This window comes from Prionailurus bengalensis, chromosome A3 (assembly GCF_016509475.1).
Source record: "Prionailurus bengalensis isolate Pbe53 chromosome A3, Fcat_Pben_1.1_paternal_pri, whole genome shotgun sequence".
Taxonomy (NCBI): Eukaryota; Metazoa; Chordata; class Mammalia; order Carnivora; family Felidae; genus Prionailurus; species Prionailurus bengalensis.
Genome location: NC_057354.1, coordinates 1834045 through 1847627, shown reverse-complemented (window position 1 = coordinate 1847627; position 13583 = coordinate 1834045). Strand labels below are relative to the sequence as shown.

General features: G+C 61.1%; 1 protein-coding gene across 3 annotated transcripts in view; it reads left to right on the top strand.

Moving 5' to 3' along the window:
* The window catches only part of SS18L1 (SS18L1 subunit of BAF chromatin remodeling complex), a 31381-nt gene that overhangs the window by 10251 nt on the left and 7547 nt on the right, over positions 1 to 13583 (top strand). For 2 of the 3 annotated variants that reach the window (XM_043553533.1, XM_043553532.1), the window contains 7 exons: positions 883 to 959; positions 1659 to 1743; positions 3066 to 3210; positions 3705 to 3902; positions 5082 to 5246; positions 5578 to 5682; positions 6592 to 6681. In XM_043553533.1, the coding sequence (XP_043409468.1) occupies positions 883 to 959; positions 1659 to 1743; positions 3066 to 3210; positions 3705 to 3902; positions 5082 to 5246; positions 5578 to 5682; positions 6592 to 6681 (865 nt within the window). Of the gene's footprint in view, positions 1 to 882; positions 960 to 1465; positions 1556 to 1658; positions 1744 to 3065; positions 3211 to 3704; positions 3903 to 5081; positions 5247 to 5577; positions 5683 to 6591; positions 6682 to 13583 lie in introns of all 3 variants that reach the window. The other variant, XM_043553535.1, reaches the window with a different exon arrangement.

Below are 13583 nucleotides of genomic sequence, written 5' to 3'. Positions count from 1 at the left end.
GTGGCCCTGAGCCCTCCCAGAAGAGCCCGCACCGTGGTGACCGGTAGTCGTTGAGGACAAAAGTCACAGAGCTTTCTTTCGGCCAAGTTTCCGAGTAAAGACCTTAACGTGGAAAGCAGCGTTGGCCTTGGGCGCGGTCCTGCCCCTCCTTCCAGAGGGTGCACCCGGTGAATAAGCCGGGATCTTCTCTTCACCGCTGGCTGGAGGAGGCCTCACCTTGGTGGGCACCGCCCCGCGCACATTGCCCCGCCCTCCCCTCCCCACCCGGCTCCGGCTCCGGCGCACCCCTCTGCTCCCACTAGGCCCTCCTCCCCCTTGTGCTTCCTTCCATCGCCTCCTCCCGGGTCTCCCCAGACTCTCCCGGGCGCTGCCCCCGACGTGGCCGTCCTGAAAAGCTGGCTGTGGTAGGCCTTTGTGGTGCCCTGCAGGGCTGCGAGCCGCCTCGCCCGGGCGGGACTGCCTGCCCGGCCTCTCCAGACAGAGACCCGGCGGCCCAGCATCCCTAACGTAGACTCTGGGCCCACCCTAGCTGGACAGATGCGCTGTGGTCACGGGCCCTAGAAAATGGTGAGCCGGCGGCTGTGGGTCTTCATCTGCCGGGTGAGAGGTCCTGGGACCCGCCCCTGGGTTTGGTGGGCGGGGGGGCGTGGGGTTGACCCTGGCACACGGAGGGCCACATGCTTAGCACAGGGACGTGGAGAGTATTCGGTTCTGCCGAGCGGCGCGATGCGCAAGAGTGGCAGTTCTGCGCGTAGGACGCCTGCACACAGGTGACGGTTACTGTCACGCACCTAATGGAGCGACTGCAGCTCCGCCCCGTGACCCTCCAGCCGGGCGCCGGAGACACATCTGTGTCCCTGTCCCCATCTGCTTCCCCTTCAGATGCTGGACGAGAACCACCACCTGATCCAGTGTATCCTGGACTACCAGAGCAAGGGCAAGACGGCCGAGTGCACCCAGTAAGTGGCCGTCGGGCTGCGGAGGTCACCCTCAGAGGACGGCCTCGTCCCCCCACCCCGGGGCGCTCCCCGAGGAGGGGGAGACGACGTGGAGGGAAATGAAGGGTGGGCGGAGGGGGCTGCTGGGGGACACACCAGGGGACGATGAGCGCCCCCGGGCGGGACCCCGTGTGACCCCCGGGGCTGGACGCAGAGTAGGTGCAGGGGCTGGCTGTCAGAGCCATCGGAGGCCTGGCGTGTGTGAGCGGCCACCACGCGCCTGGGGGCTTTCCTGGGTTGAACCGGGCTTCCCCACGTCCTCCCGGCCTGTTTGGGGGCCCGCTTCCAGGGGGCAGAGAGATCAAGTCCGCCGCGTGTCACGGTCAGATGGAGGAGGGCTTGTCCTCTGGCGTCCGCTCCGGTGTCTCCCTCAGTCTTCTGCCTCCTCCCACCGCTCTGAACAGACCTGGTGGCGCGTGCCCTCGGGCCACCGCCTCGGGGCCTTTCAGCATGTTTTCGTCAGACAGGATCCCGCTCACGACTCAGGCCGGGTCCTGTTCCCTGCCCGGCCCTGTGCTAGAGCACAGAGCGCTGTGTTGCCTGGCCCGTCCCCGAAGGTCAGTGTTCCCCTGGGGCCCGGCTGCGAGGCTGTCCCGGGTGGACTTCGCTTCTTCCGACTGGCCCGCGGGCGCTGCCTCACTGTGTGCCCCTCCCCTGCAGGTACCAGCAGATCCTGCACCGGAACCTGGTCTACCTGGCCACGATCGCAGATTCTAACCAGAACATGCAGTCCCTGCTGCCCGCCGTGAGTGCCCGCGGGGGGCAGGGGGGGACAGTGGGCCACCCTCGCCCAGTGCAGTTGCCCGGCGCGATCCGGGGAGCAGCCGTCGGAGCGTGTTACGTGGAGTAGCCAAGGAACAGACAGGAGCCCGCAAAGGGGGCAGGAGGCCAGTCTGCCCGAGTCAGAAGTGGACTGGTCAGAATTGTGACATCAGTTTCTGTAGCAAAGGGAGGTGACCCTGAGGAAGCAAACCTAGAAACGGTGGGCGGCAGGTCTCCGTGGGGAACAGGAGGTGGTGCGGGGGCTTCTCGCTCTTTATCGTGAGCCCTTCTGAGCGAGTCTGAAGATGCTGCCCAGGAATAAACGGCGCTCCGATTCGGCAACAGAACTGTGAGATGCCGCCGGTGCAGTGAAGGTTTTAAGTGGCAACATACTTTGTTTTCTGCTTAACTTTTTAAAATCCGTTTTCCCCAAATCGAATAATTGCTGCAAAGGCAAGGTCCAGCAGTGGCCGCCTCCCGCAGGTGGACTGCAAGGCAGAGCCGCGAGAAGGACCGGCCCGTGTAGACCGTGGGGGGCAGGGACGTTCTGGGACACACGCGATGCCCCCTGGTGCCCTGGAAAGTGATGTCATAGGTGCCAGGGTGTCTTACCGACGAAATTGTTAAACGGACATTGATTGGCCTCTGAAATCGGATTCCTCGCTCTGGAGACAGCAGTGGATCCTGCGGGGAACTTCGTTTTCTCGGCCAGGTGTAGACAGCATCTGCCTCCGAACCTTCGGAGCTGCTGTTTGGTCTGGATCCGGGAGGTGAGGGTGCAGGGGTCCCTCGTGTGTCCCGTCGCCTTCTACATCCTGATCACGGTTGGGCTTGCTGCGGGGCAGGGCGCACGCACGGGAGGAGCAATGAGAGGGCTAGGGCACGGGGCAGTCTGTGGAAAGGCCCCAGGGCATGGGGTGGTGTGGGTGAGGGACACAGCGAATCCTGGCCAGCTGAGGCCAGGGGGCAGGGGCAGGGGCAGTGTGGTGGACCGGTGAGGTGGTCCCTTGCATCCCCAGTGAGGAGGGCCCATCTTTGAACCTCCGGTATGTGCTGGTTAGCTTGGTACTCGCTTAAGGTCTGAACGCTCACAAGAATGCTCGGTGTACCGTCTCCTGGCCTGAGGTGTTTGGGCCTCGTAGTCCGCAGTCACCGATCACGTGTGTGAGCGGCAGTCGGTCACAGACATCTGCCAGGTGGCCGTGAGCCGTCGAGGCAGCTCTCTCGACCGCCGAGTCCCTGGAGGGCTTCGGGTACTTCGTCTCTGGGTTAACCAGCCTCCTGATACTTTCTTGTCGCCTGCAGCCGCCCACCCAGAACATGAACCTGGGCCCCGGAGCGCTGTCCCAGAGCGGCTCCAGCCAGGGCCTGCACTCCCAGGGCAGCCTCAGTGATGCCATTGGCACGGGCCTGCCCCCGTCCTCCCTCATGCAGGGCCAGATCGGCAACGGTGAGTACCCGGAGCACTGGCGACAGGGTCACCGCCTCGGGCTCCCCGGTGCCTGGCTGTCTCGGCAGAGCACCCCGTGCCCTGCAGAGCTGAGCGTGGGACGTCCCTCCTCCCAGAGGCCCTGGCTGCGGGGGCGCCGCTGTGCCTGGGTGCGCATGCGCAGAGTAACATGCAAAGGGGATAAAGCGCTTCAGGTCCCCTGCTCTGCTTTGACTTCACATCCACACGGGTTCCGGGTGGGTTTTTTAAACAAGAGCAAAAAGGTTATCTCTGGATCAAGAGCTCGATCTCTGGCCACCGGGAACCGTCACCGTCACAGCTAACGTGCGATTCCCGTGCTTGGTTTGTTGCCTTCATCGGCGCTGCCGACCATGGGCTGACCTCCCTCCGCGCAATCGCTCGAAGGAAACCTGGGGTGTCTGGCGGCAGGGCCAGGCCTGCCATCAGACGCGGTCCCTGGTGGGTTTAAGGCCCCCTCCCTGTGCTCCTGGCAGGTCCGAACCACGTGTCCATGCAGCAGACGGCACAGAGCACGCTGCCCACCACCTCCATGAGTATGTCGGGCAGCGGCCACGGCACGGGGCCCGGCTACAGCCACTCGGGACCCGCCTCGCAGAGCGTGCCCCTGCAGGGCCAGGGTGCCATCGGCAACTACGTGTCCCGGGCCAACATCAACATGCAGTCCAACCCAGGTACCGCCCTGCTCGGCCCTGGGACACCCCGCCGGCCCCCGTGACCCTTCGAAATATGTGCAGACCGTGCACGCGGTCCTGTGGGGCTTCTGAAGGGGTGGGGGCCGTGGGAACAGACCACGTGAGGTCTGGCTCTGTGGAGAGGGGGTTTCCACCAGTCCCCGCGGGAGTGTCAGGCGAGGCCGTGCCGAGGGGCAGTCCGTGCCCTATCTGAGGACGGGACCAGGCTCACGCGGGGTCGGGGGCGGTGTGGCCAGAGCACAGAAGTGGGCAGCGAGCAGGGCCACAGACGCTGGGCCAAGGGAGCCCCGTGGGCTGGGAGTGGGGTGCCGAGCACTGGGAAACGTCAGGTCCCCATCGAGCTGTCCCAGAGTGTCAGACACTGAATTTCAGAGGCTTGGTACGTACAGGGAGATCATGAGCTCTCTCCCTAGTTTACTTTCACGTCTTGTAATGTCTGGCTTTTTTGGGAGGGAGAGAGCATGAGCAGGGGGAGGGGCGGGGGTGGGGGAGCAGAGCCCGACGCAGGGCTCAAATTCACAAACCGTGAGATCATGACCTGAGCCAGTCAGATGCTCAACCAACTGAGCCACCCAGGCACCTTTTTTTTTTTTTTTTTTTTTTTTTTTTTGAGAGAGAGAGAGAGAGAGAATGAGCAAGCAGGGGAGGGGCAGAGAAAGAGAGAAACCTAAGCAGGCTCCACGCTGTCAGCGCAGAGCCCAACACGGGGCTCGGACCTACAAACGGTGAGATCATGATCCGAGCCGAAATCAACAGTCAGACACTTAACTGAGCCACCCAGGTGCCCCAAGATGAGGATATTCTAGACATATCGAGCCAAGATATATTACTAAAATAGATCTCACCTGTTTGTTTTACTGTCGTGGCATGGCTCACTTCCCGTCCTCCTGGGCAGTGCTGCTCTAGCGGGCTCTGAGCAGGGGCGGCACGACTGGACAGGCCAGAGGGCACAGGCCTGAGCATCCAGGGGCACGGGCATGGCTCCTTCGCAACCAGCCTAGGGGACGAGGGATGACAGGACAGGACTCGTGTTTCTCTGTGCGTGGAGGTGGCCCGGGAGCTGGAGTCAGACAGGGATGCGGCCGGGGTCTGGGGTGAGGGTAAGGACGCCCGCCTGGGGAGCTTCTCGGGGTTATTCGGGTCTGTCGTGTCGCCCAGTGTCCATGATGCACCAGCAGGCGGCCTCGTCCCACTACAACTCGGCGCAGGGCGGGAGCCAGCACTACCAGGGCCAGTCGTCCATCGCCATGATGGGCCAGAGCGGGCAGGGGAGCAGCATGATGGGGCAGCGGCCCCTGGCGCCCTACCGGCCCTCCCAGCAAGGTAATGCCCGCACCGCGTCTTTCTGCCTGGGAAGCTGGGGGGCATGAGGCTTTAGTTCTTTAGTATTGAGCAAGGATCGTGGATGGTCTGGAGCCTTGTGGGGCTAACGAAATATGGAAGGACAAGGGCCGGTGCCGCTCCTGGAGGTGGACGGGCTCGAGGGGCTGTAGGGGGTTAAGTCAGGCGCAGGGTCCACAGCAGGTGCCGGGGCGGTCAGGTTTGTAAGTGTGGTCCCGGGGACTGGGGGCTGCATGCGGGGGTCCCGACCAGGCCGTCGAGGAGGCTGTCACGTCACGGGAGAACCGTTGCTGAGTTACCGTCCTGCCCCCAGGCTCATCCCAGCAGTACCTGGGCCAGGAGGAGTACTACGGAGGCGAGCAGTACGGACACGGCCAGGCCGCCTCGGAGCCCATGAGCCAGCAGTACTACCCTGACGGTGAGGCCCGCGCCCGCCCCGGCACCGGCCATGGGGTGGCTGCCCACCGCCGTGCTCCGGTCGCCCCCAGTGCAGACCCGTCGCCCCCGGCCTCTGCCAGCAGGGCACCCGGAGTCCCCCTCGCCCGAGTGCCTTTGGGAACGGGGGTGAGGGCACGTCTGGTCTCTGCTGAGAGAAGCTTCCAGTTCAGGCCACAGCCACTCACCTACTTGAGGCTCCTCTCTCCCTTCCCAAACGGCAGCAGGGGGTTGAGGCTGAGATGTGCCGTCCCCTCAGTCAGGGCATGTAATTGTTGTGGAAGGTGGGTGGACACGGGAGCCCTTATGAAATGCCTTCTGAAGGCGGCGGTTTGTATCTGCTGCTCGGTTTCTGCGGATTCTTTTCCCTTGGTGACGCCTTTCGGTCACGTTTAAACAGTCTCAGGATCTGTGGAGGTGGTGTGGAAAGCGGTCACCTAGGATCGGTGGGATTTGCAGGGGGAAGGACCCTGGGCACGGAGCATGCGTGGGGTGGGTGGTGGGGAGGCGGCCGAGGCCAGGGCAGGGCGAGCTGTGTCGCCACCACATGATGGTGACAAGGCCTCCTGAGGGCTCACGGTGCCCGGGATGAGGGGCCGCCGGGCCTTGTCACGTGTCGGGCACTGAGTACACGGTCTCCTCTCTGTAAACTGTGACAGACGGACTCCTCACGCTCACCCCCAAGCAGGGTGGCTGCCTGCGTCTCAAGGGACCGGAGGCCAGGAGGTGGCGGGAAGCTGCTTCACAGACTTAACCTGCGGGAAAAAGACGGATCGGGCCTGACTCCGGGCACTCCTGACCCCACGTGTTGCCCGTTCAGTTCACGACTGAACCCCGAGCCCAGGCGGCCTGGACCCCCCACTGACTGTGGTCCATGTGGGTTTTCCCGCAGGACACGGAGACTACGCCTACCAGCAGTCGTACACGGAGCAGAGCTACGACCGGTCCTTCGAGGAGTCCACGCAGCACTACTACGAGGGCGGTAAGCTGCGCGGGGCCCACGCTTCAGTCAGACACGCGCTATGCCGGGTGGCGCCGCACTCTGTGAGGCCAAGGGTACCTGTGGCCGCTGCGGGCGCTGCACTCATGACGCGGGCGGGGTGGTTGGAGTGGCCGCTCTGGAGTTGTGGGGGCACAGACCCTACCATCTGTGCAGGGGGAGCTCAGACGGGCTCCCTTAAGAGTTCCCGACTCGGTCGGGGGGTCCGGGCACCCCGTGTCCCTCCCGAGTCAGGCAGGCGATGCACATGGGGTGCGTGGCTTCCTTGGGTTTGGCCTGGGCGTTTCTTGAAACACCTGCTGGCCAGATCAAGTGCAGCTTGGGCTGGGAGCTGTCTGCAGAGGTGGGGTGAGGCGGTGACGTTCTAGAAGCAGACTCTGACAACACAGAGCCAAGTAGCAGCACGCACCCATTTTCCTGCTGTGAATACTCCCACTCACACTGACTTCCAGCCACCAATGTGATGTCACCAAACACAACTAGGAAGAAATTTGCACGTTAACCTCTCAGATGGGACCCCTATAGAGTGAAGGTACCTCGCTGCCCTTGCGAGACCCCAGGAGAAGAGAAAACCGTGAGGCCACAGGGCACTGGGACATCAGCCCGTTTATAGCCTAGGCTTCCCGGTCAGGACATCAGAAGGGGAGACAGCGTGAGGTTTCGTAGCAGGGCCCCTGGGGAAGGAAACACAGATATAACCATGAAACAGGCAGTTTGCAAGTCCAGGTGTTTACAGTGGCTTTTTAAAAGAATTAAGCTGAAAACACAACAGTATTTATCGCTTGAACCGTTTCTGAGCGTAGTTCAGTGACGTTCAGCACATTTACGTTGGGCGGCCGTCCCGACCGTCCGTCCCCGAACTTGTTCGTCTTCGGGACTGATTTTCTGCCCCCATCAGACACTGGTTCCCATCTCCTGCCCCCAGCCCCCGGCGCCCACTTTCTGTCTCCGCGTGTGACTGCGTCCATCATGCAGGATCGTACAGCACTTGTCCTTCTGTGAGTGGCTCACTTCGGTCAGCATAATGTCCTCAGGGTTCATACGTGTGTTAGCAGCTATCGGAGCGTTCTTCCTTTTAAAGGCAGAATCGCTTTCTAGTGTGTGGGCACAGCATCTTGTTCGTCCATCTCACGGTCGATGTTTTCAAATTTTTTTACATCTATTTTTGAGAGAGGGGAGGAGAGAAAGACACGACATGAGTGGGGGAGGGGCGGAGAGTGAGGGAGACACAGAATCCCAAGCGGGCTCCAGGCTCTGAGCTGTCAGCCCAGAGCCCGACGCGGGACTCGAACCCACGGACGGTGAGATCGTGACCTGGGCCGAAATCAGCCACTTAACCGACTGACCCCCCCCCCCAGGCGCCCCGATCGATGGACACTTTTGAGTTGTCTCTGTCTCTCAGCTGTCGTGAGTAACGCTGCTGTGAACGTCAGCGTGCAGATGTCTCTTCGAGTCCCTGCTTTCGTTTCCTTTGCATTTATACCCGGAAGTAGAATTAGGGGTGGTCCGGTAATTCTGCGTTTAATTTTTTGAAGAACTGCATTCTATCTTCTGTGGCGCGATCTTGTTTCTTAGTTACGGCGGTAGGAGATTATAGGACATGTGGAGAATACGGGAGAATCGCCCAGTTGGGAGGACTTCCCCACAGCGATTCCCCCTGTCCCCACGTTTGGGTGTTGCTTGCGAACACGGCTCAGACCCAGCCTTCTTGTCCTGGCGAGTCTGGCTCCCCAGGCCCCGTGATGGCCCGTGCCTGTGCATCACACAGCCAGGCAGGTCCTCACCCCTACCCCGGCAGGTGCCCCACCTGTTCCCAAAGCAGGTGCCGTGACCTGGCCATCACCCCTGGCTGGATCTGAAACCTGATGATGGGTGTAGAACAAGAGAACAAAACATCCCAACCACCTTGAAGTAAAATTATTTAGGGACAGCTTCATGTTCCCCCTTGTTTTTATGAACCAGTCAAGTGATTGAGTGTTGGCCGTTGATGGGGAAAGGGTGACGCTTTTTTAAAAAAAAATTTGCTTTAACGTTTGTTTATTTTTGAGAGAGAGAGAATGGGGGAGGGGCCGAGAGAGTGGGGGGAGACAGGATCCAAAGCAGGCTCTGCGCCGACAGCAGCGGACCTGACGCAGGGCTCGAACTCACCAACCTGAGCCGAGAGCAGCTCACCAACCTGAGCCGCACGCTTAGCTGGCTGAGCCACGAAGGCGCCCTGCGGGCAACACCTTTATCCTGTCTCCTCACCACGACTCAGGTGGTTCCTGTGTCGCGCTTGGTCGTGCCTTCCGTTACGACCACAGTAAACTCGCCACCCGAGACCACCGAGGCGGTCCCCTCATCCACACGGTCGCCCCAAGTGCTGTTCTGCAGCGGAAGCTCAGGTGCTTCTCTTCGCTTCCGGTTGAAGGCGGGTGTGAGTGAGCGTTCTCGGGGCGCACCACATGCCCCTCACCTTGGACGTTTCCAAGACGCACGCTGGCCCAGCGACAGCTCTGCGGGCTCCTGACCGTGGCGGCCGGCCCGTGTCACTGTCACTGGCACGGGTATGGGAGGGTGGAGGGATCGCGGGCTGACGGGGGAAGAGATGGGCCCACACCGGGCAGTCGCGCCCACGCAGCCTCGCCGGGAGGCGCTTGGACAGGGTGCTGGAGGGGGAGCCCCTCGCAGCGGGAGACCCGCAGACAGGCCGCGGCCAGAGGCCACACTGCAGACGGGGGTCCCGGGGAGAGGGTTCCTGTGCCCTGCAGCACGGCTCCGGGCCGGGGGGCCGACAGCTGTGGAGCACTGACCTGCCTCCAGGTAGCAGCTGCTGGTGACACTTCACAGGGTACACCAGCTGGTGGGCTCTACGCGGCTAAAACTCTGCGTGTTTGGGCCATTATAGAAGCAACTCGACGCGTAAAAAGTCGTGTTTGGCGCACTCAGGTGTCTGCGCCGCTGGGTCTCCGCCTGCCGGGAAGAGGTGAGCTCCCGGGGCCACCTGGGTTTCATCCCTGCACGCGCTCCTCCGCCAGCACTGGGGCCTGTCCGCAGAGGCCGCAGCCGTGGACCCTCCGTCCGCCTCCCGGGACGCCGGCGCTCGGCCCTCTCCGCTGGGAGGGCCCTCTGCTCACCGCCAGCTCTGCAGCGTCCCGGTGAGAGTCCTCAGGAAAGAACCTTCCGGGAGAGACGACTGCTCCAAAGACAAGTTCAGGACGTGCCGCTCAGCCTTTGGAACTTCGAAGCGCGCGTTTTTAAACCCTCACGTTTGGCTCACGCGTTCTCGCCTCCCACGATCCGCGGGACGTTTGCTAAAACGGTCGCTTTTTTTAAGGCAGGTGTGGCCGACGGAATGGTTTCCTCCTGAATCTGGAAGCGTTTCGTTCCGTCTCGTTAACTGGACCTCGACCCGGCACTACCCGTACTTGTGTCACAGGGCCCAGGTCACCCCACGGTGGGTGGCAGTGCCGGGTGTGGTGTGAGAGGCAGGCGGTGTTCTGCTCTGAGGAGACTGGATGTGCGTGAGTGGCCCGTGGCCCCGTGCAGGCGGAGGGCACCGAGTGGAAGCAACGAGGGGGTAGGTTGAAGCCAAAATTAGGAGTCTTCCAGTCATTACATTATTCCACAGTGTGATGGGGAGCCTTGTGGGGCGCGGCGGCTGGTCCTGGGGTTCACAGGAGGTGGCACGGGACAGGAGCCCCGGGTGGTCCCGTACAATGAGAGGGCGCTAACGTGCAGAGGGCTGGTTCCAGGCCAAGTGGGATGAGGGGATGTGGGGCCGGCCGAGCCAGGTGGACACAGCGCCATCAGGGCTCCCGCCGAGCAGTCCACGGAAGCCTTGAAGTCCTGCTGCACCCTGTCACTGAGATCTGCAGTGGCGGAGAGCGGACAGAGCCAGGGTCTGTGGCCCTGTGACCGGTCCATGTGTCTGTTAAAGGAAGCAAAGCCTCTGTGGCTGCCGTGGTGGAAAATCCGGGTGGTGCCGGGTGCTCAGGCCGGGTGCTGAGGACCAGGGTGTCTGGGGTGCCGCCTTCTGCGGAACACGGTACGTGTTTGCACACGCACACACACCCCACGGACAAACTCTGGAAAGACGGTCAGGACACCGATGGAAGTGGCTGCGAGGGGACCGGGTGGCGACCGGGCAGGCTGCGGGTGGCCTTTTTCCCTGAACCTCTTGAAGGTGGGCTGGCTTCGTGTTCACATCTGTGGATCTCGCGAACGTATCTGCCTGTGCGGAAGGTAAATTTACAGATATTAAACGTTACCGACTATCTCCGAAGATCAAAGCAGCCCAACCCTGTGGCTGTCCAGACCCATCGCACCCCTGGTCCCATGGTCACGGCGCTGTTATCCTGGGTGTCCTCAGGGTCTTGCCCCAAGGAGACCCGGAGTGGCCCATGCGTGTCCCCGAGGCAGACCCTTGCTCCCTGGTTTTTGTTGTTGTTTTTAATGTTTATTTATTTTTGAGACAGCATGAATAGGGGAGGGTCAGAGAGAGGGAGACACAGAATCAGAAGCAGGCTCCGGGCTCCGAGCTGTCAGCACAGAGCCTGACGTGGGGCTCGAACTCAGGGACTGCGAGATCATGACCTGAGCCGAGGTCGGACGCTTAACCGACTGAGCCACCTAGCCGACTGCGTCACTGAGCTGATGGGTCACTGGTTCCTGGTGGTAGTTTTGTGTCCACGACGCTCAGCCAGGCCCCTTTCCTACTGGGCTTGACTCCGGTGGAGGGAAGGTTTTCCGGGCGTGGGAGGGCGGATGTGTGCTTCCCAGAGGCGTCCCTGCTAACGTTTGTGGCGCACCTACTGGGTGCCAGGCCGCAGCCGGATAGCCTGTGAGTGAGCTCCTCCGTTACCATCCAGTAAGAAGGGGCTGTGAGGCTGAGGTACGCAGACTGAGCAAAAACTTCAAGCCCTGAGGAGGACCCGCCGTGTCTCAGATGTGCTTCCAGGGTGAGTGAGGTGAGGTGTGGAGCCCGCCACGTCCCGCCCCACGTCCTGCCCTGCATCTGCCCCGTGGCTGCCCACCCGTGGCTGTCCAGCCTGCCGGCCTCGGGGAAGGAGCTGTCAGAGCAGATGCGGTGGGTTTGCAGGGACCCTGTAGGCGGGACTCGCCCTGGGGTTGGAGCACGCTGCTTTGGTGGCTGCTGTTGACGTCCCCGCGGACAGTTTTACACCCTCGCGGGGTGAATTGGCTCTTGGGAAAGCTGCTGCTTAGAAAAATATGCCACCAGGATCTGGTTTTTAAATACTTGTATTTTACGGCTCCTAGAAAAGGAAAACTTACTTTTCATTGGGAAAATAAAGCAGAAAAAGGATTTGACAAATACGGGTTTTCATAATCTGGCCTCTATTTTCTTCTTTCTGGGACACGTTTTGTTTATAAAGAAAAGGAACAGGCAACTACAGTGGTCCCTCCCTCCCCCCACCCACAGTCTCCCTGCCGTCTCAGTGACGGGGCCCCTCGAGGGAAGCAGAGGATCCCCTCCCTGACGCTCGGTCTGTTTCATCGTTACCGTTAATCTCCCATTGTGCCGAGTTCATAAACCGCACTTGGGGTGTGTGTCGAGGAAAACGCTTGGGGTGTGTAGAGCTTGGCGCCCCCACGCCTTCGGGCATCCATGGGGGTCTTGGAGCAGGGTCCCCACGGGTAGGTGGGGGCTGCCACATCCTCTCCGGGCCAGCCATTCGTCTGCTGGCAGGTGTCGCTGGCGAGTGAGGGCCGGGGTCTCCTGAGCCCCCGCTGCAGACTCAGGACCGAACGCACTACGAAGGCTGCACGCTGTGCGTGGTTTTGAAGAGCGAAGCCCTAACTCAAAAGAACACGACAGAACCACGCTTATGCTGGTCTTTTTATAAAAGCGTCCGGAGACCCGTGAATGGAATTTCGTCTCCAGCCTGAACCTGAACGGGCAGCTCTGGAGACCCTGCGGCGGGAAGGCTCTAGGAAGGTCTAACTCTCGGCCCACGTCCGGCGAGGCGCTCACTGGGACCCTCACTTTTCTCACTGCAAGCTTCCTTCTGCAACGAGGCTTTTAGCGTGGACACTGCCTGGTGAGATCTTGAAAATGAGAGTTAAGGCATTTTCCCTGAAAAACAGAAAAAGTGAATCTGAAATAGTGCTTGGACTTTACCAACGTGAAGATAAAAACATACAGGCCGGCTCGGTCGGGGGAGCGTGCAGCTCATGATCTCGGGGCTGTGACTTCGAGCCCCACGTCGGGCGTAGATTACTTAAATAAATAAACGTTTAAAAATATATAGGTATATTGGGGTGCCTGGGTGGCTCAGTCGGTTGAGGATCCGAGTTCAGCTCAGCTCATGATCTCGTGGTCCGTGAGTGCGAGCCCCACGTCGGGCTCTGTGCTGACAATTCGGAGCCTGGAGCCTGTTTCAGATTCTGTTTCCCTCTCTCTCTGACCCTCCCCTGTTCACGCTCTCTCTCTGTCTCAAGAATAAATAAAAAAGCGTTAAAAAAATATACATATATACAGGTATATATTGGCTTAAAAAAAATGCTCCGTGGCACTGATTTCCTAACGTCAAAGGAAAAACCCGATGTGGATCTGAGCCAGCACCGCGGACGTGCGCCTCCACGCTGAAGGTGTCCGGAAACATCAGGGCTCCTTCCGAGCCGCGTGGAGACACAGCCTTAGAGCTGCTGCTCACCTCAGCGTCTCCCATCAGCCACAGGACCGACCGTCTCTGAATCTCCCTTCTCTGCGCCCCGTGTGTGAAATGGGGGTGTGGTGGTGTCCCCCTCCCAGTGTCACGGGAAGCACGTGGGGTAGTCCGTGTAGCCTGCTTGGGACCCACTCTGGCCCGCGGCCCCGTCCCACACACCTTACCGGTGAGAAGAGACAGCAAGGGAGGGGGACGTGTGTAGAACATTCTGAA